Source organism: Corvus moneduloides, chromosome 23 (assembly GCF_009650955.1).
Source record: "Corvus moneduloides isolate bCorMon1 chromosome 23, bCorMon1.pri, whole genome shotgun sequence".
Lineage (NCBI taxonomy): Eukaryota > Metazoa > Chordata > Aves > Passeriformes > Corvidae > Corvus > Corvus moneduloides.
In genome coordinates, this window is record NC_045498.1 from 7,098,559 (window position 1) to 7,121,677 (window position 23,119).

Genomic DNA, 23,119 nt, shown 5'->3' on the forward strand with positions numbered 1-23,119 from the left:
TGACACAGTCATGACAGCAAAATGGGGGACACCCTCTGGTGAGTGACCATGGCGTCACAGGGATTATGGTGGCACAGCCACGTGGAAAAGAACGTGGCAAATCCACATGGGTCCTGACCCACTCCTGCCACCGCCACTGCTGGGGACAGGGCCCTCGGCTGGGGTGGAGCAGGAGCTCTGAAGATGCCTGGTGGTACCCAGGGATGGTGGCATGTTCCCAAGCCTCCTGGTATGTCCCCAAAGCCTCTGGTATGTCCCCAAACACCTCAGCATATCCCCTAAGCCCCTGGTATGTCCCCATATCCACTGGCATTGGCCCCGTGCCCTCCTCCCCACATGCCCAGCGTCTTCCCCACAGCCTGAGCCCCCCCTGGCTGGGGTGGGGGCCAGTCCCTCCTTCCCATCAGTGCTGAGGAGTTCATTACCGGCACAGCTGGGCCCTGCTGGGGAGGCCAAGCTGCAAGGAAAATTAACCTCTTCCTCCCCAGCCTGCAAGCACGGGACCCCTCCCTGTCACAGCTGGCAGGAAGGGACAGTCCCTTCTCAGGGAGTGCTGGGGGGCTGTGGGGTGTTCTGCATGAGGGCAGCTTTGCAAACCCAAATGCTTCCCGACCCAGCGTTTCCAGGCTTTTAGTCACAAAGGAAGTTGGTGTGTCCCCTCCCCACATGGACTTGGGGGCAGGGGGGACTTTCTCTGCTCACTCGCATTGAGGAGACCCCCCAAACCCATGGCCTGGGGCTGGAGCGGGTGAGGGGGCATAACTCAGTCCTGGCTTGGCTGAACCTCGGAGCCCCCACCATGGGGATGGGTGCTCCCACCCCAAATCCTGTAACTGGGTGTTGTCCCCCCAGCTCTAAGCACCCCCCAGTGCTCATGCCCACCCGGGGCAGCCTGTCTCTTTTGGGGCGGGGCAGGGGCAGAAGGACCTGGGCTGCCCCCAGTTTGTTAGAAAGGTTTTATTTCTCTGTATTTACAGACTTCACTAAAAAAAAATAAACAACAAATCCCTCCCCTGCCCTTCCCTTCCGCCCCCCCCCGGCACTGTCCACCCACAGCCCTGCCCTGGGGGTGCAGGGGCGCTACTGGCCATGGGGCACAGGACTGGGACTCGAGAATGGGAGTGCCTGGAGGGGCAGCAGACAGGGTGGCCCCCTCCTCCCCCAGAGCCATTACAGTCACACTGACACACTGACTGTGCCCCCCAGACCCCCCCTTAATTCCTGCTGCAGCCGGGACCGCCCCAAGCGCTGTGGGGCTGACCCCATCCCGTACCCTCCTCCTGCCCCCTCGGGGCAGGAGGGAACAGCCCCTGGGGCAGAGCTGCCCCCACCCTGCCTGGGCCCCCCAGGACTCCTCGTGTGCCCCCCTCAGGCCCCCCTGTCCCCCAGTGCACGCAGAGGTGTATGGCTTTCAGGACTTGGCTCGTCTATAAAGCAGAGGAGATAAGGCAGAGGACGAGGGGGTCCCCCAAATACAGGGACCTCTTGGTGGGGGCGGTGGCTGCTGGGGGGAGGCATATAAAATCTTATAAATTAAAGGAGATATAAAGGGCGGGAGGGTTGAGTTGACCTCCCACAGGTCAGTGCCGGGATTTTGGGGGGCCGAACCCCACCCAGCTGTGCTCCCAGAAGAGATTGGGGTTGGCATGGGGAGTTCCCCCCAAGCCCTCTGCTACTGAGGGTCTGGGGGTGTCTGGGGGATTCACGGGGGTTACCCACACTCCTCCTTGCAGCCAAAGCCCTTCTCAGGTTCAGAGCTGGGTGTGAAGGCAATAAAGGGAGTGGGGGAAGGGCGGGGCTGGGGGGCACAGTTCTGTCTCCTCTCTGAGTCAAACAACCTTGTGCAAAGCCCTGTGTCCTCCCTGGGCACCCTGAGCACCCCTCACAGGCGTTTTTGGGGGGGCACAGACGAAGGAAGCAACAACCTCCTAAAGAATAGAGGAGATTCACCCCAAAGCCACCCCAGAGCTTCCTGGGGGTGCCAGCGCTGGGTCACTGGTTGTCCCCAGGCTGGTACTGGGGCTCGGTGGCAGTGAAATAGTCCTCGAGGAAGGACTGGAGGTACTCGAAGGTGGGGCGTTCCTCGGGCTCCCTCTTCCAGCACTGCACCATCACCTCGTGCAGGGACTGAGGGCAGCTCCCCGGGCACTGCATGCGGTACCCCCGCTCCACCTGCTCCAGCACCTCTCGGTTGTTCATCCCTGTATGACAAGGACCTCCCGCTCAGCGACAGCACCCCCACGGGACAGGTCAGTGGGGAAACTGAGGCATGGGACAAGCCTTGCTGAGGAGAGTCAGCCCCTGTCTGTGCCCTGCCCGACTCACCCCAAGGGTGCCCCTGCCCCAGTGGGCCGTACCTGGGTAGGGCACCCGGCCTTTGGTCACCAGCTCCGTCAGGAGGATGCCAAAGGACCAGACGTCCGACTTGATGGTGAACCTCCCGAAAAGGGCAGCCTCTGGAGCCGTCCACTTGATGGGGAACTTGGCACCTGCAAGGGGAGTCAGCTGAGCCACGGCTGGGGCTGCACCTGTACCCAGGGTACCCTGCACCTGGGGCACCCACATCTGGGGACATCCCACACCTGGGACCGTCACCTGAAGCACCCTGTACTGAGGGCATCCTGCACCCAGGGTACCCTGAACGGGGGGCACCCTGCACTAGGGGGACCCAGCAGCCATGAAACCCTCTGCCTGGGGCAGCCCACACCTGGGACACCCAGCACCCGAGGCACCCTGCACTAGGGTACCCATCACCTGGGGCATCTGTCACTCAAAATACCCGTAATTTGGGGTGTCCATCATTCCCTGGTGCACCATAATTTGGGGCACCCACTGCCCACGTCACCCAGCCTTGGGGGTGACCATCTCCAGGCTAAGGGTGGGACACAACAGGGAGCACGCAGTGCAGAGGTTCCTACCCTGCCGCGCCGTGTACTCGTCGTCCTCAATGAGGCGAGCGAGGCCGAAGTCAGCGATCTTGCACACGAGGTTGTCTCCCACCAGGATGTTGGCAGCACGGAGATCCCGGTGGATGTAGTTCATCCGCTCAATGTACGCCATGCCCGCTGCAATCTGAGGGGGGATGGAGCAGTGAACACCCCCAGTACACCCCTGGGGGGCACCCCCACCCTGTACCAGCCCCCCGGTACCTGGGCAGCCATGTCCACCAGCTGGGGCAGCTTCAGGTAGCGACCGTCCCCATCCTTCAGGAAATCCAACAAGCTGCCTGCAGGCAGAAGGGGTCCCCATCAAAGACCCCCAAAACCCAAGGGTGCCCTCCCCTGTGAGCCCCCCTGCCCTGGCACCATGCCCAAGCAGGTGCCCCCCGCTCACCCTGGCTCATGAACTCGGTGACGATGTAGATGGGCTCCTCCGACACCACAGCGTAGAGCTGCACCAGCTTATCATGACGCAGCCGCTTCATGATCTGAGCCTCCTCCAGGAAGGCCTCAGGGGACATGGTCCCCGGCTTCAGCGTCTTCACCGCCACCTTCGTGGTGCCATTCCATGTGCCTGGGTTGGGGACACAGAGTCACCACGAGCCCAGGGGACAGCCAGCCCTGGTGGGGCCAGGATGGAGGGGTGTGTGGGTGCCTGCTTGCATGCTTGTGTGAATGGATGGATGGATGGATGGATGGGCAAGAAATCAGGACAGGGCAAGGAAGGGATCCCTTGGCGGGGATCAGGATCCCACTGCATCCCACCCAGGACAAGGAGTTCCCCTCACCCCAAGGCACCCGTGAGCTCCTCTCCCAAGACCAACCTCACCCCATTCCCAAACCCTTCGTGGACTCTGTGCCAAGTTTCCATCTCCCCCACACAAGTGGGTACCACCTGGCACTCTGTGATGCTCCCTGCCAGGACAGAACAAGGCTTCTCCTGCCCCCTGTGCTCCCCCACCTTACCCATCCACACGTCTCCGAAACATCCCATGCCAAGTTTCTTGTCGAGGGTGATGGATTCCCGCGCTATCTCCCAGGCGTCCTTAGCTAATCCCAGGGTCTGGGGCTTCACAGCAGGGCATGGGTGGGTGAGCAGATGGCACAACCCGTCGTTGTACTCTGCGGGGGATGGGGGGCAGGCAGGGAGGAGGAGGGAGGCGATGTGATGGGATGAAGGCAGCATGCATGAGTGGAGGAAGCAGGGGATGCCAGAGGAAGAGGATGGTGAAGGTGGGACCCCCTGGCCTGGTCTTGTGGTCCCATCTGCAATGGGGGTCTGCTTGCCCATGCAGAGGTGACATGGGGCATCTGGGGTACCCTTTGTGAACCCAGAGCAGGACATGGGGTAATTCCTCATGCCAGCAAATCGGTGTCTCTCAGCCTGTCCTGGCAGGCAGGAGCTCTTCCTGGTGGAGTGCCAGGCCTGGGGGTACCCCTGCACCCCCCCTGCCTCTCACCCTGGCTTGCCCATCAGACCCTACCCATCCAGACTTCCCCGAACTGCCCATTTCCCAGCTTCTTGAGGAGCTGGAGGGACTCGCGGGGGATCTCCCACACGTCTTTGGTTTTGACTGAGAGGTCGGCCAGTTTGGGGGTTCCCTTGTGGCACGGCACGCCCAGGCGGCAGCACAGCCCAGCTGCCCGCTCTGCAGCACCGGGCAGGGGGACAGGAGTCAGTGTGGGCACAGACCCCCACCAGCCCTTTGCCCCACTCCCACCACCCCAGGCATTGCCAAGGCTCCTGTATCACCCAGTCACCCCCAACACATAAATGCACCCCCCTCCACCTTCCCCTAGGGACAGCCCCACAACCCCTCGGCTGGGCTGGACCCCCAGTCCCCCCAGCTACACCCAGGGAGTGGGTGATGCCCACCCACTGGAGACAGTGGGAATCCCCTGCACCCTGGACGTGGAAAAGGGGAGACCCTCAGGGAGTCCCCTAATGCCACCACCAGAACAGCCCCCTCCTTCCCCAGTTCAACCCCGTCAGCCCAGTCTCTTACCAAAAGGTCTTCTGAGCTTTCCCTACCCCTCCTATTGCCCCCTTGTGCCCCCCACCCCACCCTACCTATATAGTGCTGGACCAGCTGCTGGACGGTGCTGAACTGGGCACGGGTGGTGATGTAGTACCCCCCGTTGTCCAGTTTCCGAATCTTATAGTGCTTCACATGGTCTCCCTTGGCCTCATCCCAGTCCCGGATGGAGAGGGAGTAGGCACCTACGAGGGGATACTGGTCAGGGAGGGATGTGGGGCACAACCCCCAGTGTCTCCACCCCTGTCCCTCTACCTTTCGTCGTCTCACTCTCCCGAATGAGGAAGGTGCCCCTGGAGTTGCCGTGGCACAGGAGCTGCCGTTCTGCATCTTTGCGCCCGATCTTCCCGAAGTACCACCTGCCATGGTGATGGGCTCAGCACCACGAAGGCACCGCCGAGGGGACCATGGAACCTCCTGCCAGCACCGTGGCACTGCCGGGGCTCACAAGGACACCTGGGCCTGAGGCAGGTGGGTTGGGGTTTGTCTCCATCCCTTTCCCCCCTACTCACTCTTCTGCCTGGATGGAGTCCACAGGGGCCACATAGTTGCTGGGGATGTAGCCCGTGGCACCCGAGCTCAGCGACCTGGCCTCCCACCAGTCCCCCTCCCTGGGCAGAGAAACAGAGAATATGGAGGAGGAGGGACAGATAGACAGACCCATCCACCATGTGCCTCCTCACCCTGCACACGGCCCCGCCAGACCCCACTCTCCCCCACCCATCTCTGCTGAAACCACCCATGACTCGTGGCCCTGGTACTGAGCAATGGAGCCAGGCAGAGCCAGGCTCCTCAGCCTGGGTCCTGCGGTGGGTACCCAAGCACAAAGGCACCTCCCCGGGGTGGTATGTGGGTGCTGGGGGTGCAGGAGGTCCGGGGAGGCTCACGTGTTGTTGATGATGTGGAATTTCTCCCCTTTCTGGAATGTCAGGTCATCCTCCGTCCTGGCCTCGTAGTCATACAGGGCGATGAACAGCGTCACCCCCCTGCCTGTGGCACATGGAGGGGACCAAAGTGACCCCAGAGTCCACAGCCCAGGGGTGCAGCTGGACACCCCTCCCCATCATCTAGCCACCCTGCTGACCTGTGATGCCCCCGCTCCACGTCTGCAGCACGTTGGAGGTGAAGCCCCCTGGCTCCGCGAAGGACGGGGCCAAGGGCACCGCTGGCCCCTGGAAGTTGTTGAAGTCAGGGATGCGGGTGAAGATGGCCTCTGGCTGCGTGGGATCGGGGTCGTACTGGGAGGCAGGGGGCTGGAGAGAGCCCCCCTCGCCCCCTGCCTGCCCTTTGCCAGCCCCCTTCTCTTTGCAGGGCACACAGCCCATCCTGGGCACCGCCTGTGGGACAGAGGGTCCGTGAGCCCCACGCCCCCCGGCAGGGCACACGTGTGTGCACGCACGGGTAGAGGCACTGGGGTGCGCCCCTCTGGCCCCAGGAGGTCCTGCCACCCCCCAGCTCAGCACGCTGGACCACACTGGACACTGGGGTCCCCATGGGCACTGCCAGTAGCAGGGACCCACTGCGAGGAGGGCTGTGCTCCCCATGTCCCCGCGGCACCCGTGGGTGCTCCGTGGCAGCTCCACTCACTGCGACGGCTCCTCAGGTCACTTCAGCTGCTCCATGTCACTTCGGGGAGGAGAAGAGGCACCTGTGGACACCAGGGAGGATGTCAGCTGGGGGGCAACACCCTTGCATGTGCTGTAACACCCCTCCATGGGATCAAATACCCCTGTACAGGCTGCAACACCCCTGGGTGGACTGAAATACCCCTTCCGGGGCTGGAACACCCCTGCACATGCTGAAACACTTCTGCCAAGGGCTAAAATACCCCTGGATAGGTTGAAACTCCCTGTAACAGGATGCAACACCCCTGCCATGGGCCATAACACCTCTGCACAGGCTGCAACACCAACGACGTGGACTGCAACACCCCTTGCATCAGCTGTAACACCCCTGCACAAGTTACAACACCCCTGCACAGACTGAAGCACCCATGCACAGGCTGTAATACCCTGCATGAGCCGTAACACCCCTGCATGGGCTACAACACCCCCTCGCAGGCTGCAACTCCCCTGCATGAGCTGAAATGATCTGCGTGATCTGAAACACCCCCACAAAGCTGCAACACTCCTCCCAGGGCTGCAACACCCCGGTGGGGGCTGAAACCACATCCTCAAGTGGGTTTTTCTCTCACTTCGTCCTCACCACACTGCTCACGTCCCTCCAGGGCATCTGTGTCCCCGAGGCTGAAGAACAGCCAGGCCGGGTGGGAAGGAGCCCCCGAAGCGTCCCCATCCCCACACCCTCTGCTTGACGGCAGTGGGTGTTTTGGGGTGGAAGGTCCCCGCTCACATCGCTGTGGTCAGGACAGGCTCTTCCGGCCGCATGTGGCGAGAAGGTGTCACAGAGGAGGAGGAGGAGGATGGGGAAATCGGACCTCTCCTGTCATGGCTGCAAGGAGACGTCCATCCCCAGCCCTGTCATTGCCCTGGCTGCCGGGCACCCACCCACACCAGTCTGCCCAGTTTGCTCCGAGCAGAGCAATCCAGTCTGCAATATGCCAGAGGTCACTCTGTCTCCAGCTGAGAGCAGAGGGAAGGAGCAGGAAGGTGTCCTGTCCTCTGCACTCCAGTGAGCAGCAGGAGGCAAAGGTTTTGGGGTGGATGAGATGTTTCAGGCAAGTTTTCCCCATCATGGTCATTGATTCCCTTTCCTCTCTCTCAGTAGGGGTGGAAAGAGCCCAGCTCTCCCCTTCCACCTCTGCTCTCAACACTGGTGGTGTGGCAAGGCCACAGCCATTGCTGACAGGGTAGCATTGCCAAACCTGAGCAAACTCGGCTGGTTGGGGATTTTATTCCTGATGATAATTGATGGCTATTTAAACTGATGAACAACCCTGGCTCTCACAAACTCTGTCCCGCCTGGGTGAGAATCACCCACCCGCCACATTCAGAAACTTCCCATTTTGCTGAATTTCAGTGCTGAGCAGGCAATGGAGATACCACAGATGCCAGCAGGGATGGGGACGGGGATGGCACGGAGCATCTTCCAGGCAAGTGCAACCTCCCAGTATCACAGCATTGAGGGTTTAGGTGCTGTGCAGCAGCACTGAACCCAGGCTTCCCCTTCCCTGCACACCCAAAAGCCCCCTGTGCTCCTCCCAGGGTGGCCCAGAGCCATCCCTCACACCGTCCTTGGGGAGGGGACGCAGCCGGTGCCGTGTCCGATGATTGCGCGCTGGTGTCTGGCTCCAGCTTTCCCAAAAAGGAGCTGCTGGAGCTGGGGAGCAGATGGCAACTGAGCCCTTCCTGCCCTGGCTCCACCAGCACCAGTCCTGGCCGAGCTGCCAGGTCCCGCCCCGCACTGAGACCCGGCCAATTCATCACCCCCATCCCTCCGGGCATGGCTGGGCACGGAGCAGCCACATCCCTGACTGCCCATCCATCTGCTCCCCAGACCCCTGGGACACGGGGCAGTTCAGCCTCAGCCCCGTCCCCAGCTCCTAGGCAGGGCACAATGTCCCCTGCACACACCATTGTCACCCCGCATGTCATCTACAGCGCTGAGGTACCCCTGGGGTCACCTCCATGCCCTGCCTTCATTCCCCTCACGGGAACAATAGCAGTGGAGAACTCAGGCTCTGGGGGGATGCAGCCACACAGAGCAATATGGGGGTGCTGGGAATGTCACACCCTGTGCCGTGGAGACAAGCCACGGTGGCATTTGCCAGGCTGAGGGGGCCATGACCCCCTGGGCAGGAGGCAGCTACCAGAGGAACTCACATGGCACCTACGCAGTGGGAAGAGGAAACAGCAGGAGCACGGTGCGGGGCAAGAGGGGGAGGAAGAGGATGGTGCTGTGGCCACCAAGGGGCGACAGGACTGACAGGACCTCAAGCCCTGGGGATAGTGGCAGCTGGGAAGGTCAGGCAGGGATCACAGCAGGGCTGCAGCCCCCTGGCCATTCTGAATCCCCCCATGCCTTGTCCCACACCCTCACCCTGCACTCCCCCGTGGTGATCTGGCTCCCACTCCCTCGGAAGAGGAACTGAGAGGGCTGCACAGCACAGCCCAGCCTGGTGCCGCCGAGGTTCCTCTGTCACCCTGTGGCTCTGGAGCTCCCTGGTCCCAGCAGGAAAACCGAGGCATGAGGCAGCTGCAGCGCAGAAGGGGAAGGTGGCTCGCTAGGGGACAGGACCTGGAGCTTGTGTCCCCATCCCATGCCCAGGACCCCACAGACCTGGGGAGGGGATAAGAGGCCACATCTGTCTCCCCTGTCTGCTCCTTGTTCCAGCACGGTGGCAGATGGTGGCATGTACCTGCCCCTTCCCCACTGCCGCCAGCCCCAAGCCCACCCAGAGGATACCTGGAGATGGAGCCCTGCTCGAGCTCCAGTCCTCCCAGCTCACCCAGGGCCTGGTGAGTCCCCTGTGGCTCCCAGTGGGAGCAGGTTCCTTGAGAACAAGGGGTGCAAGGAGGGATGACACCCATACCCTGCATGCCCACAAGCAGGGCTATTCCCTGGGGTGAAAAATGAAGAACCTGACACCCCCAAAAGTGATCTTCTCCACAAGCCCACTGGTCAGCCACCAGGCCCATGACAGGGGGGTCCCCTCGCCCCCATCCCTGGCAGGAGATGCTCAGGAGAGAGGAAGCCCCCCTTCCCCAGCTTTCCAGCCCCATCGCTGGTTGGGAAAGCAGGATTTCCGCTGGAAGAAGAGCAATTCCCGGATCCAAGGGGCTGCAGGGGCGGAGGGAGGGAGCCAGCCAGGGCTCCAAATACAATGTCCCGGGAGGAGCGGGGTGGGGAGGGAATTGTGCAGGGCAGGAAGCAGCGAGTTCCTGTCCCTCCTTGGGACACACCAAGGATCAGGGACGAAGCAGAGCTGCAGGGAGTGGGGGGAGCATCTGCTCCGGCCAGGGCCTGAGCCCCCCACAGCTCCCCCCAGCCCCAGCCACGGAGAGCTGAGCCTCCAACATTGCCCCGGAGCGCTGGCTGGGCTGGCACCCCATGGGCACCTGCAGGGACGGAGGGCACAGGTGTGTGTGTGTCCCCCAGGGTGCCGTGGCCTGTCCCCTCCCCAGCGTGTGGGTCCGGCACGGGTGAGGGCACCGCATGCTCCGCAGGGTCCCCGACATGGTGTCACCCCGATCAGTGCCGGGATGGTGAGCTGCGGCCGGTGGGTGCCCCCAGATCTTCACACACACGGCAGCCCCCCGCTAACCTGCTGCCCCCAGGATGGCGAGGACGGGGGTCTGCTCCCACCCCCAGGCATTTCCCAGGGAAGCAGTGAGGGTGCAGTGAGGGCAGGCCCCCCAACAGACCCCACCAGTGTCACGGGACCCTCTGTCCCCACAGCTCAGTGCCCATCCCATCTGAGACCCAGAGCCACCCCAGACATGGAGGGGGCATCTCTCGGCAGACCACGGCAAAGGGATTAAGAGACCCCCTCGCTATTACAGGGGTGAGTCCCCCACCACCCTACACCACACACCGCACACGTACCTCCTACCGTCACCCTCCTGCTCCGGCTGGCATGGACCCCCCGCTCCACGGGGCTCCCGGCGGGACCACCGGCTGGGCAGCCACGGCAGCCCCCGCTTCGCCCAGCGCCGGGGGTGTCGGGGCGGGAGCCGTGGGAGAGCGGGAGCGCCCGGCCGTGAGCTTCCCCTGTCTCTTCGGCGGCTCTGGCAGCCGAGCAAGAGCTTCCCCTCCCCTCGCCCCCCCTTCCTCCCCGCGCTCGCAGCAACGCTTCATTGTACCAGCCAGCCCAGCCGGGGTGGCTGCTGGATCACCCTCCGGACCAGCCTCGGATCACCTCGGCACGCTCGCTGGGGACCACAGCCTGCCCGTGGAGGTGGTACAGAGGGGAACAGGCATCAGGGGGCCTCTGGTCCCCAGTAACACAAGGGGACACTGGCGTGGATTCCCAGGCTCTGCCCGCTGGGATTTACGGGGCGTGTGCGGATCCAGCCTGTGCCACGGTGGGGGCTGCCTGCACCCGTCCCCAAAGCCTGACAGTGCCTCCCTGAGCTCCCCGAGGGAGAGTCCCGGGCAGGGGACAGCAAAGGGACATCAAATTGGGCACAGAGCGCTGTGGTCCTGTAAGGGACAGGAGCAAGTTGCCCATCTGGTGGCAGGACACACACAGCCGTCCCCCCGTGCCCCAGGGCTGGCTCAGACCCCCAGCAAAGAGTTCCCAGTGCTCCCAGTCTCAGGATCTGGCTCGATAATGCCACCCTGTAGACCCTCTGCTGCCTCCTGCCCATCACCCCGGCATCGGGGCTGCTTGAAAAGACCTCAAGGAGCTCTGCCCTCCCACCCCAGGAGGAGAGACACAGCCCCGAACGCCCCACTGCCCATTTCTCCCTTCCAGGTGCAGACCAGGTGTGACAACCCATCCTTAAAGGGAAGGAAGTCTGGCTGACCCCAGCTTGGGGGGGTCCCCCACAGATCCATCTGGTGCACCCACCCAAATGCTGCTTGAGGCGTTTTGGGGCTCATCCTGCACCTCCCATCCCCCGCAGCACCCGGCATTGCTCCATCTCCCTGCACGGGGGCCCTGCCGAGACTCGCTCTCCCAGCCGAGCACCCCGGGGTGCCCGTTCCCCCGCCAGGCACCACATGATGCCGGTTCTTTCCCTCCTCCAGGGAGGGCCCGAACTTCTGCATTGGCTCCGCCGGGTTTCGCCGCCGCTGGCTCCGGCTTAAAGTTGAGCAGCCGGTGCCGGGCTAGCCGGGGCGGCCGGGATGGGTGTTCTCCGCTGGCTCGTGGCCTCTGCACTCTGCATCGCCGTCCGGGGTGAGTCTGACCCCCACCCTTGCACTGTCCCTGCTGGGGACACCCCGGGCATGGGAGAGAGATGGCGGCACCCCACCAGATCTCCTCCCGCTGCACTGCAGGGCAGGTTGGAGACTGGGGAAGTGGTTTTATTGCTTGTCGGGTCCCAAAATTTACAGTTCCTCCACGACACAGCTGGGGTGGGTGGGCAGGGGGGATGTGCCTTGAGGGCTTGGTGGGGCTGGGGACGTGAAAATAAGACTAAATTGAGGCTTTAACTCAAGGGGTTTAACCCAAGCAGGCAGGGCAGCCAAGCGGGAGGGGACAGGGGTGGCAGGGCGACCATGCCCCCGTGGGACCCCCTTTCTGGGCGCTCATAAAACCGAGCAGGGTTGGGAGGTGGCTGGACCCGTTGCTGGACCCTGACACCGTCTGAGGGTGCCCAGAGACGGCGTGTGATGGGTACCCCTGGCACAGCCTGGGGTGCAGGGGGGGTCTGCTCGTCCCTGCCTCCCCGAGGGTTGGGGGGCAGGTCTGCTCCCGGCTGTCCCGGGCTGGGCAGGTGCTGTCTGGGGCCGGGCACGTGCTGCCAGTCGTTCCGGGCAAGGAGGAAGATGCTGAGAGAGGGAAGGGCTCGTTCTCAGCAGTTGTGTTGGCGTGAGGTTGCATAAGCTGGGAGCCCGGAGGGAGGTTGGGGAGGTCACTGAAAGAAGCCAGGCGGAACCAGTCAGGTCCCTGGCACCCCTCAACCGTGGCCTGTGTGTTGGGGACAGCTTGGCTGAGTCCCACGTTGGAAATACCATCCAAGGCCAGTGCTTGGGGTGACACTGGACCATTACCCCAACAGTCACCCGGGAACTGAGGCTCCCTGGGGGTGCAACAGTGCTGACCCTGGGAGGGTGTCAGTGCCTCGGTGTCCCTTGGATGTGCCTTTGGATGAGCTCAGGAAGATCTTTTGGCCAAGCAGGGAAGCCCCCAGCTGCAAGGAAGGGGAGCACTGGCCCAGCAGCCTCCCATCCCCATCTCAGCTGGGGGGACACACAGCCCCCCTCACCCTGCCCCTCTCTGCCTTTCAGGACAGGACTATGGGCTCTCCCGCCCACCCCCTCAGTTCGGCTCCATCTACCACGTCCGAGGTAATGGGATCCCGCAGCCCCCTGTGCTGGGGGAGAGGAGAGGATGCTCAGCACCGGGCAGGACCAGGCTGTCCCAGTGCCAAGTTGGGGCAAGTTCCAACAGCCGAGTGCCTCTTCCTGACCCTTCACCCATGGGGGCAATGGCTTGCTTGGCTGTGGGTCCGCAAACTCTGGGGGGCTCAGGAAGGGATGTTGGGGTGCTGAGGTTTTGGGGCTGACCTGTGTCCTGTGCCGGGGGCTCACAGGGGTCATTAAGCTGCCCTACGCCGAGATCGAGGAGCCCTTTGAAGCCTGGTACAACCTGACAGGGAACAAGAGCCGGATCCAGTACTACGGAGGTAGGAGGTGGGCACCCAGCTGCTTCAGCTGCGTCCATCCCTGCACCAGCAGGACTCCTGTGCCTCAGTTTCCCTTTCCCTGGCACAGGGCAGGTGATAACCTTCCAGCTGGCAGCAGTGAAGCCCTATGGGATGAGGTACAAGATCACACCAGAGACGACCGAGAAGGAGGTGAACACCAGGAAGTGCTTCCAGCTGCCTGGCTCCAAGGAGGATGTGGTCATGGCTCAGAGCGTCTTCCCCAGCATGAGGGGCTTTAAGGTGGGAAGCATCAGAGCCTGGAAGTGACTTGCCCCCCGAAGCATCTCCAGGCTGTGGGACAGGGTGCTGGGAGATGCTCCTCTCTGTCCGAGGGCTGCAGGGTGCTGGGACAGGCCAGGACACGTGCCCACACCCCAGGGCGCAGGGAGGGTCACTTCCCCACCCGGCTTGGGGCCAGACTCCTGGCTCCTTTCCCAACCCCAGCAGCCGTGTTGGGACGTGTCACATCCCACACAAACGCTGGCGTTTCGGCATGGATTGGGCAAGTCCCTGCATGGCGGCTCAGCTCCCGCCGGCCCCAGCCTGCGTCAGGGCTGGGCACAGCACGTGAGCAGTGGGGACAGCAGGTTGTCACTGAGCTGGACACATGCCTGCATGGCAAGAGCTTGGAAACACGCAGGAAAAACCTGGAATCGTTTGAGGTTTTTGGAGAAAATTAGTGCAGCCAGAACCCCTGCTATGGGTGCACAGAGTGCTGTGCACAGTGGAGTGTCCCCAGGGCACTGCTGAGCCAGACAGGGGGGTCTGCCCTGTGTTGCACCCCAAATCCTTGCCCCCGTTTCCATCCCATGCATGGCTGTGTGCTAATGGCCATGGAGCCCCTGGATGCAGCCAGAGAGCCTGGTGTGTGCACTGGGCTGTGCAAAGGGGCTGGATGGGCAGCAGGGTGCCTGGGGGAGGTTGGGGTCCCCTCCCTGAGGCCCTGTCCCCCCCCCAGTTCCTGCGGGAGGAGTACTACGAGGGCCGGTACTGCGCTGTGTGGCAGAATGTCACCCGCTGGGCACAGAAGAAGAATGTCTACACCCTGTGGGTGACCAACTCCAGCTGTGGGGTGGCCCCCGTGCACTATGAAATGCGGGGGTACAACAGCTTGCTGGGCTCCCACTACGACAAATACGAAATTGCCTACACTGACTTCGACAACAGCTACCCCCCCTCCGTCTTCGACCTCCCCATCAATGGTGAGCCGGGGAGGGTCCCCCCGTCCTGCCCGCGGGGCTTGGGCTGACGGTGTCCTCTCTTCGGTCCCCAGAGACCAAGTGTGGGGTGCTGCCAGGGAACGTGGCAGAGCATCGTGTGCTGGCAAACCCCATGGAGGACCTGGTGGGACAGCACCAGCCCTGGGCACACCAGGTTTTCCATGACTACCGCCGGCAGATGGGGCGGCGCTACAGCTCCGTGCGGGAGCTGGAGCACAGGCAGAGCATCTTCGTGCACAACATGAGGTACAGGCAGGCGGGGGGATGACGACCCTCTGGGGGTGCTGCTCACACCGAGGAGGTGGTGGCAGTGCCAGCTGGGGCTGTCCCCACTGTGGTGGCAGGTTTGTGCACTCGCGGAACCGCGCCGCACTCTCCTACACGCTGTCCCTGAACCACCTGGCCGACCGCACGCCCCAGGAGCTGGCAGCCCTGCGGGGCCGCCGTCACAGCGGGATCCCCAACAATGGGCTGCCCTTCCCCACGGAGCTCTACACTGGCATCATCCTGCCCGAGAGCCTCGACTGGCGCATGTACGGTACGTGCGGGGTCAGAGGGACACCGGGGGGCTTTGGGAGTGAGTGCTCCTCACCAGGGCCAGCGCTGAGTCCCACAGAGCTCCCCTGCTCTCCATCACTACACGGAGGAGCCTGTGGGGCTGTGCTGTCCCTGCACATCTATGAGGTTGGTGAGACATTGGAACAGGCTGTATGGAGAATCTGGGGCTGTCCAAGGCCAGGATGGATGGGGCTTGGAGCAACCTGGTCTAGTGGAAGGTGTCACCTGCCCATGGCAGGGGGTGGAATGAGAAGGTATTGGAGCTCCCTTCCAACCCAAACCATTCTGCGTTTCTATGATTAAAGGCAGCTGAGTCAGCACTTGGCCCTGAATTCACTCTGGTGCCCCAGGGACAGATGTGATATCTGAAGCAACATCTGGCTTCCCCCATGTCTCCATCAGCTGGGAGTGAAACCCCCAGAGCTTGCCCCTAGCCAAGGGCAGGGGTCCCAGGTTTGCTGGTGCATTCCCCCACTTCAAGACCTGGCTGTGCTGCCTCTGGAACTCAACTCCTGCCTCAGTTTCCCTTCCACCTGCCACCATCCCTCGGTGTCAACCCGGTTTCTCATCCCCTGCCCCATTGTCCTCAGGTGCTGTCACCCCCGTGAAGGATCAGGCCGTCTGCGGGTCGTGCTGGAGCTTCGCTACAACAGGAGCCATGGAAGGTGCCCTCTTCCTCAAGGTGGGAGCAGGGCTGTGCCCCACGGCATGGATGGGGCGTCTGGAGGGTGCCCATTCCCATCCCTTCACCATGTCCCCCCTGCAGACCGGCGTGCTGACCCCCCTGTCCCAACAAGTCCTCATTGACTGCTCCTGGGGCTTTGGGAACTACGCCTGCGACGGGGGCGAGGAGTGGAGAGCGTACGAGTGGATCAAAAAGCACGGGGGCATCGCCAGCACTGAGTCCTATGGCACCTACAAGGGACAGGTGAGGGTGGCCCCTTGTCCCTGATGGCCTTCCCAACATCTTGTGGCTTTAAGACATAGTGAGACCCACCTGGATGTGTCAGAGGCACAAAGAGGCTCTGGAGATGAGGATGTCACCTCGTCCCCAAGGCACCAGGCTTCCGTGGTTCAAAGTACCATCAAAGTCAAGCCCCAGGGCTCGGCCAGGTGGTTTTGTCACCGCGTCCCTCAGTTTCTCTTCTTGCAAAACAGGGACAAGACTCCTCCACCCATGCGTGGTGCCATGGGTCACTCCATACCCCGGGCTACCCAGGGATGGAGCAAAGCCGCCTGGGGACAGGGATGTGACAGCAAGATGCAGGCAACAGCCCTCCAGGGCTTTGGGTGCAGAGCCAGCTCTCCGCATTGTGTCCTTGAGCAACTGGGAAAACATGCCCACCACCCCGGGCTTGGGAGGACAGCGGGGTCAGAGCCAGGATGCTCTCACAGCCCAAATTCCAGATCACTCCCTGCATCCACAGGGTCAGGCAGAGTGGGCGGGGTCCCAGCGAGGGATCCTAGGGGTCCTGGTGACAGTGTGTGTCCCCTGGCTCTGTAGAATGGCTTGTGCCACTACAACCAGTCTGAGATGCTGGCCAAGATCACGGGCTACGTCAATGTCACCTCGGGCAACATCACAGCGGTCAAAGCTGCCATCTACAAGCACGGCCCCGTGGCCGTCAGCATCGACGCCTCGCACAAGACCTTCTCCTTCTACTCCAACGGCATCTACTACGAGCCCAAATGCGGTGAGACAAGCAGCACGCGGGGCACGGGAGGACCTGGGTGCCCAAGGAAATGTCAGAGCACCCAGGTCCCATCCTTGTGGTCAAGGGAGGGGTGGAGGGGATGAGCCCTGAAGTCCTCTGCAGCACTGAGAGTAGCCCTGGGAACAGGGATGCTGTCCAGACTGGGATGTTCTCTGGACAGGGATCTTCTCCAGACAGGGGTGGTCTCCAGAAAGGAATGGTCTCTGGACAAGGATGCTCACCAGACAGGGATAGTCTCCAGACAGGGATGGTCTTCAAGTGAACCCTCTCCCATGTCATTCCCTGCAGACAACACGCCGGGATCGCTGGACCACGCAGTGCTGGCTGTGGGCTACGGAGTCCTGCAGGGAGAGACCTATTGGCTCATCAAGAACTCCTGGTCCACGTATTGGGGCAATGATGGCTACATCCTCATGGCCATGAAGGACAACAATTGTGGTGTGGCCACTGAGGCCACCTACCCCATCCTGGCCTGAGCCACCCTGTCTCTGCAGGGAAGGCTCTGGGCGACACTCTCGGTACTCAGCCCTGGATCAGCCCCTTCAGTGGAACTGTCAGGAAGCCAGGGACACAATGGGACAGGCCCATTCAGTGCTGGACATGGGGCAGGACAGGGACACAGCACTGGGCTTGCCAATAAAGACGTTGGAAAAATACTGGATGGCTTCTACAGGAGGGATTCAATTGCTGCCCACACAGCTGTGCCCCTGTGCCCCAGTGACACATCCTGTACAGGTCCCTGCTCCCAGGCTGGTTTTCTTGGTCCCGTGGGATCCTAGTCTGCCAGTCCCAGACACTCGGGGCGAGGGGAGCAGCTTTTCCAGCTCTGAGGTGGAGCACAAACAACCCCAGGGATTTCTGCTGAGATGAGAAATTCCTGACGTGGAGTGTTGGGGAGGGGGAAGGCCTCCACCCTCTGCCCCACAGCCAAAGTGCCTGTTGTGGCTGCAGGTGGGGACGTCATCATCAGGGTGTTTGCCAGTGCCACCAGCCAGGCACCTTCACTCTCTGGGGGTGCTCCCCTTTCACACCGTGGCCGTGGCTCAGCTGTGTGCTCTTAGTTTGGGCTCAAGCCATCCTGGAGAGCAGGATCAGTGCATGAGGATACTAAAACAGGGTGGGAAGGGAAACCTAGAAGAGGGGAAAAGTCATCCCTGACTTGTAGCTGCATCTGCACAGGCTCTACCTTCCCCCAAAATGGGGTTTTGATAGTTGAGAAGTGACATTCCCCATGACTACACCCCAATTTTGTACACCAGACCACTGGCAGCACTTAGGGAGCTGCACTTCCCTCCAGGTGACACAACTGCTCTCATCAGTGGTGGCAGGTCATCATATTCCCTTGTTTTCTTTCTCTTGTTCACCTGCTTATTTGACAATTTGCTGATTGCTGAAGGGGTCTTTAATCATTCCCGGCAGGGAGGCTGGCTGGAATTCACGTCTGGGAGAGGAATGATCACCGCACAGGAATAATGTGGTTTATTCCGTGGGAGTCCAGGTCTCTTTGATTCTCTTGACTGCAGTCAATAAAACATGCTTTGACTTTCAGGGAACCGTGACTTTCAGGCTCCCTTTGGATAGGTGATGTCCTGAATTTGCTGCTGAACACGAAGGTGGCTTTGAGAGTTGGAGGTTTTGCATCCCCAGGAAGCATTTACTGAAATTTTGCATTCATGGCATTAGGGATATTGCGGTCCTGAGTGTGGGTAGTTTGGATGGCTGGGAACTTAAAAAAAAATATCTGTTTATTATATTTGAAAGAGGAAAAAATAAGAAAGGACATACCTGAAGGGAGGTTTGCTGTTTGCAGAGCCAGATGTAGGCTCTGGCTCCCAGCCCGGCTGAGCTGTGACCTCCAGACTTCCCTGGACACCCATACCTCAGAGTGGCTCCAAGTTTTGCAGAGCACAGCAAAGCACAGCCACTCTGAACCCTGCTATTTATTGGAAGCAAAGCTGGCCTGAAGCTCTGCATTTAAGGTTTCCTTTGGAAGAGACACCTTGCAGAAAATCCCCCCAAATTTGATACCTTGGTGGTGAAACATCAGCTGAGGTTGGTGTTTAAGGAAATGAGCACTGTTCAGGGTGGAAGCTGAGAGGATTTGGGACCCACCTTCCATATCCCACCTTGAGAACCCCATCTCCCTCTTAGTCTATGGGGTGGACTGGTGGTAGCCCTCAGTGGTCAGCTTCCAGTCCTGCCCCCATCCTCTGTTAGGTGTTTGTCATGGTCTCCTCTCCTTCAGGGCCTCCTCCTTGTTCAGCTGCCCCTTTTTGGCATCTGCCAACCAAGAGCTTGGTGCTCGGGCACTTAGGCTGGGCATAGGTGATGTCTGCCTGCACACTGACCCCTTTCGAGGCTGTCCAAGCCAGTGGTGGCTCATGCTGGAGGTGGGAGCCTGCTTGGCCACCTCCCAGGATTTCCTGAGCCTCCAAACAGCTTGTTAGTCCAGCCTGATGCTCTCCTGATGCTTCTTTAGGAATTGATCCATGAAGATGCTCACCAAATGGTTGTCAGTCATCACCACCCAGGTGAGTGACTGGAATTGTGGCTTCTACCTCAACAATATCCCGGTTTATGACGAGATGGAGGTGCTGATGCTCCTCATGACCCAAGTTAAAGGTAAGGACACTGCTCTCCATCAGGGTTGTGGAGGCTGTAGGACAGGGCTGTGACGTCTCATTCTTCATTGAAAGGGTGGTCAGGCATTGGAAGAGGCTGTCCAGGGATGTGGTGGAGACCCCATCCCTGGAGGAGTCCAAGGAATGACTGGACATGGCACTGGTCTGTGTGACAAGGTGGGGATCAGTCAAAGGGTGGACTCAATGATCTCAGAGGTCTTTTCCAACCTCAGTGATTCTGAGATTCTGTGACTGGAGCCCCTCAGCACAGCGATGCCAGCAAGTACCCTGAGTTTGGGAGCTGCCGAGATAAGCTGGCACAGGGATGACCCTTCCTCCTCCTGCCCTGCATCAACTCAACCCCGGGATAGGGATGGCAACCTTGGGGCAATCTTAGGTCCATGCTGGGCTCCAACCCACCCACCCAAGGCCAGGCAGGACATGGGGAGTGAGATGAAGCTCACCACCACAAACAGCTCCTGGGAGGAATTCTGTTTCCAGTGAAACAGCTCCTCTGTGGGTGAGAGCATCCAGATCTGTGGGATCAATCTGTCCACACATCCAGAAACCCAGGGTGGGCTGAGTTTGCCAAGCTAAATTATTCTCCGAGGAAGGGCGGCTGGGATTTCATCTGGGTTTGGGTTTTCGCCCTGCCCTCGGCTGTCCTGGATACAGCATTTCCCTCCGGAGGCAGCTGCGCTCCGGCACAGACCTCTGTGCAGCAATGCCAGGTGGCCAGAAAATGTGCTCCAGCCCAAAATCTGGCTGCCTTTCCCTGCTGGATGAATTATCTGTGAAAACCTCTCATGGCTCACACAAAACAAGGTAATTATTCAGCGAGCAGGGGACACGCAGAGCCAGAATATGAAATTATTATCTGTTAGTGATTTACAGAGAACCACAGACGGTGTCAAGGAACAGCAGCTGAATCAAACTTGCTTTGGCAACCTCGTGGCTCCCAAATGCTCCAGGCGACCCAGAGGGGCTGATGGAGAGCTCACAGTAGTACTCCTATGCCAGGGGGAAGGGGCTCCTGGGGGTCTCGGTCTCCCCAGGACAGAGCCAGGTGGTCCATGAAGGGGAAGGACATGCTTTACATAAAACCCTGAGATTTTAGGATGATGAAGACCATGATCCAGGGGAGGCTTTTGCTGTCTTACACAGTAACCAGAGGTTTTTGCGGCACAAAAAGATGTCCCTGCCCATGGCAGGGCATTAGGGCGAGACAACCTTTACGATTCCTTCCAACCCAAACCATTCCATAGTGAAAGGGTGCATCTGATATAGCTGAACAGCCTTCTAAACTCTGAAGGCTTGAAACTGCTTTGCTGCCAATGCGTCTCTGCTGGAAAATCACCGAGGCAGTGGCTTTCCAAGCGTTTCTTCTCACACTTCCTTCAGTAGCAGCTTTACAAATGCTCTTCCTCAGCCAAATGTTTCTCCCTTGGCGCCCGTGACTGCTCTGGCAGGTTTGTTGCTCATGTTCTCAAACGGAACCATTCCTTTTCCTTCAGCCCCAGGTATTTGCCACTCCGTACGCCCCACACCCTGACTTGTAGATTTTAATTGATAGGATAAAGGGGAATGGATTCAAACTAAAAGAGGGCAGGGTTAGATTTTATGTTAGGAAGAAATTCTTCCCTGTGAGGGTGGTTATGCCCTGGCACAGGGTGCCCAGAGAAGCTGTGGCTGCCCCATCCCTGCAAGTGTCCAAGGCCAGCTTGGACGGGGCTTGGAGCAACCTGGTCTAGCGGAAGGTGTCCCTGCCCATGGCAGGAGGTGGGACAAGAGGAGCTTTAAGGTCCCTTCCAACTCAAACCATTTCAGGATTCCATGATTTACTGTAACAGATTGCAGGCAGCGTTTCCCTTCTCCAGGTGCGCTGTCAAGCCCCAAAATCTGAGCATCCCCAGTCTTCCACCTCCTCATCCCGCAAAACCCTCCCCTGGAGCACTGCAGCCCCTGAACGGCGAGGAGGGGTTTGTTCCCAGCCATCCGCCGCCTCTGCCAAGCTCTGCCTCCTGCTTCCCACCGACGGACATTTCCCAATCACAACCCAGCATCCAGCACAATGCAACTAATGTCATGAAATTAAGTATTTCTCCTACACACAGCACATTTGCCCGGTGATTAGAACGAGTCCCCGAGGTAGCCAAGCACAGCAGAATTCCGGTTCATTATGCACACCCACGCAGCCAAGCTAAAAACCCAAGACACTCCCCCGGTCCTTCTTGGGAAAGCCTGAGCAGCTCAGATTTCAGCTTCACCACTTGCACCAGCCAGGAGTGGGAATACTCTGTCATCTGGTGTAGCAAAAAAGGTAAGGATAGAAGTTTCCCAAAGATTTCAAGGTATCCCTTAAGGTCTGAGAAAGAGGGAAGGGTGCAGGAGCACGGGAATGTCAAGCAAACGGAGCAGATCACACAACTGTGAGCAGTTACTGCCTTTTGCTCATTCCATCTTGGATTTACAGTGAACTTTTAACACCAAAATGCCTTAATTTCCCCCATTTCTCAAAGCACCTGTTCTGTGTCACGTTGTACAAAATGACAACTAATTGATGAAAAAAGGAGCAATTAGTGCACGTGTACAGTGTATGATCTGTCCCTGCTGCAGCAACTTGAGTCCAACCTCATTCCCAAAATGAAACGGGGCCAAATCTTTCCTGTGTTCCCACCTGGAGCTGCTCCCAGGCTGCAGTGTAAGCACAGGGAGCTGCAGTTTGCTCTGACCCTGCTCCCCATTAGAGGTCGATCCACCCGTGAAACCAGCCATGGCTGTGTCTGGGACTTGTGGATGAGCAGCTGCTGGAGTCAGAGCAAAGGGGAAGCAGGTTCACGTGAAGGTTTTCCTTTCCCTGCAGACACAACCTCCTGCCTCATTTTCCCTTCCTCTTCCTCCTATTCTCTTTCTCTCAAGCCTCCAGCCACAATACTCCCACTGCCCCTGCCCTGCTGGTGTCTCCAGCCCTCCCCAGAGCAGGTGGCTCTGTTCCTCCTCACCTCCATTCTCAAGGCGGACACACCTCCTCCTCCTCCCCACACTCCTCTGCTCTCTTCCTTCCTTTCCCCAGTCCTGACCCTCCTTCACCCACCTCCGCAGAGACCTTCCCTCCCTGCAGCAGCTCATCTCCCCAGCCCAGCCCTAATCCAGCCTCCCATCCTCCTCCTCCCCAGCCCTAATCCAACTCCCCTCCCCTAACATAGGCCAGCCATGGATCTCCTGTTCACCTTGTCCTGGTTCAGCCCTGCCACCACCCCCTTCAACCTCCCCTCAGCTCTTTCCTCGACCCAGCTCAGCCTCCTTCCGGCCCTGTCCTGTCCTGTCCTGCCCTGTCCGTTCCCCCAGTCCTGTCCTGTCCGTTCCCCGGCCCTGTCCTGTCCTGTCCGGCCCTGCCCAGTCCTGCCCTGTCCTGTCCGTTCCCCCGGCCCTGTCCTGTCCTGTCCGGCCCTGTCCTGTCCTGTCCGTTCCCCCGGCCCTGTCCTGTCCTGTCCGGCCCTGTCCGGCCCGGCCCTGTCCTGTCCGGTCCTGTCCTGTCCGGCCCTGTCCTGTCCTGTCCGGTCCTGTCCGGCCCTGTCCTGTCCTGTCCGGCCCTGTCCTGTCCGGTCCTGTCCTGTCCGGCCCTGTCCTGTCCGGCCCTGTCCTGTCCTGTCCGGTCCTGTCCTGTCCGGTCCTGTCCGGCCCTGTCCTGTCCTGTCCGTTCCCCTGGCCCTGTCCTGTCCTGTCCGGCCCTGTCCGGCCCGGCCCTGTCCTG

At 60.4% G+C, this 23,119-nt stretch overlaps 2 protein-coding genes across 9 annotated transcripts; one reads left to right on the plus strand and one right to left on the minus strand.

Annotated features, from left to right (window-relative positions):
• Nucleotides 1–1,036: 1,036 nt before the first annotated feature.
• Nucleotides 1,037–11,471, minus strand: FGR (FGR proto-oncogene, Src family tyrosine kinase). 8 transcript variants are annotated; one of them, XM_032132455.1, is made up of 14 exons: nt 10,481–10,673; nt 8,975–9,130; nt 6,563–6,623; nt 6,060–6,312; nt 5,863–5,965; nt 5,488–5,586; nt 5,231–5,334; nt 5,011–5,160; nt 4,424–4,588; nt 3,334–3,513; nt 3,150–3,226; nt 2,919–3,072; nt 2,358–2,489; nt 1,037–2,201 (listed from the first exon to the last, which is right to left on the minus strand). In XM_032132455.1, exons 4-14 carry the CDS (start codon nt 6,298–6,300, stop codon nt 1,993–1,995), a joined length of 1,614 nt encoding a protein of 537 aa, XP_031988346.1. In that variant the 5' UTR covers nt 6,301–6,312; nt 6,563–6,623; nt 8,975–9,130; nt 10,481–10,673; the 3' UTR covers nt 1,037–1,992. The 8 variants fall into 8 exon arrangements, with proteins under 8 accessions (XP_031988346.1, XP_031988347.1, XP_031988345.1 ...); XM_032132456.1 differs by lacking the exons at nt 8,975–9,130; nt 10,481–10,673 and adding an exon at nt 11,448–11,471; XM_032132454.1 differs by lacking the exon at nt 8,975–9,130.
• Nucleotides 11,472–11,597: 126 nt separating this feature from the next.
• LOC116455070 (digestive cysteine proteinase 1-like) lies at nt 11,598–17,400 on the plus strand. The gene is made up of 11 exons (XM_032132457.1): nt 11,598–11,777; nt 12,833–12,892; nt 13,138–13,230; nt 13,319–13,491; nt 14,210–14,453; nt 14,525–14,717; nt 14,816–15,009; nt 15,620–15,711; nt 15,796–15,957; nt 16,534–16,723; nt 17,033–17,400. Exons 1-11 carry the CDS (start codon nt 11,726–11,728, stop codon nt 17,218–17,220), a joined length of 1,641 nt encoding a protein of 546 aa, XP_031988348.1. The 5' UTR covers nt 11,598–11,725; the 3' UTR covers nt 17,221–17,400.
• Nucleotides 17,401–23,119: the final 5,719 nt, after the last annotated feature.

Coding starts and splice junctions, on each gene's coding strand:
- FGR (XM_032132451.1), bottom strand. CDS start 6,519: ATGGGGAGCACAGCCCTCCTCGCAGTGGGTCCCTGCTACTGGCAGTGC. Junction 4,589..5,010: donor GCTGGTCCAGCACTATATAG/GTAGGGTGGGGT, acceptor CCGGTGCTGCAG/AGCGGGCAGCTGGGCTGTGC. Junction 3,227..3,333: donor CACCGAGTTCATGAGCCAGG/GTGAGCGGGGGG, acceptor TTCTGCCTGCAG/GCAGCTTGTTGGATTTCCTG.
- LOC116455070 (XM_032132457.1), top strand. CDS start 11,726: ATGGGTGTTCTCCGCTGGCTCGTGGCCTCTGCACTCTGCATCGCCGTC. Junction 12,893..13,137: donor CTCCATCTACCACGTCCGAG/GTAATGGGATCC, acceptor GGGGGCTCACAG/GGGTCATTAAGCTGCCCTAC. Junction 14,718..14,815: donor ATCTTCGTGCACAACATGAG/GTACAGGCAGGC, acceptor CTGTGGTGGCAG/GTTTGTGCACTCGCGGAACC.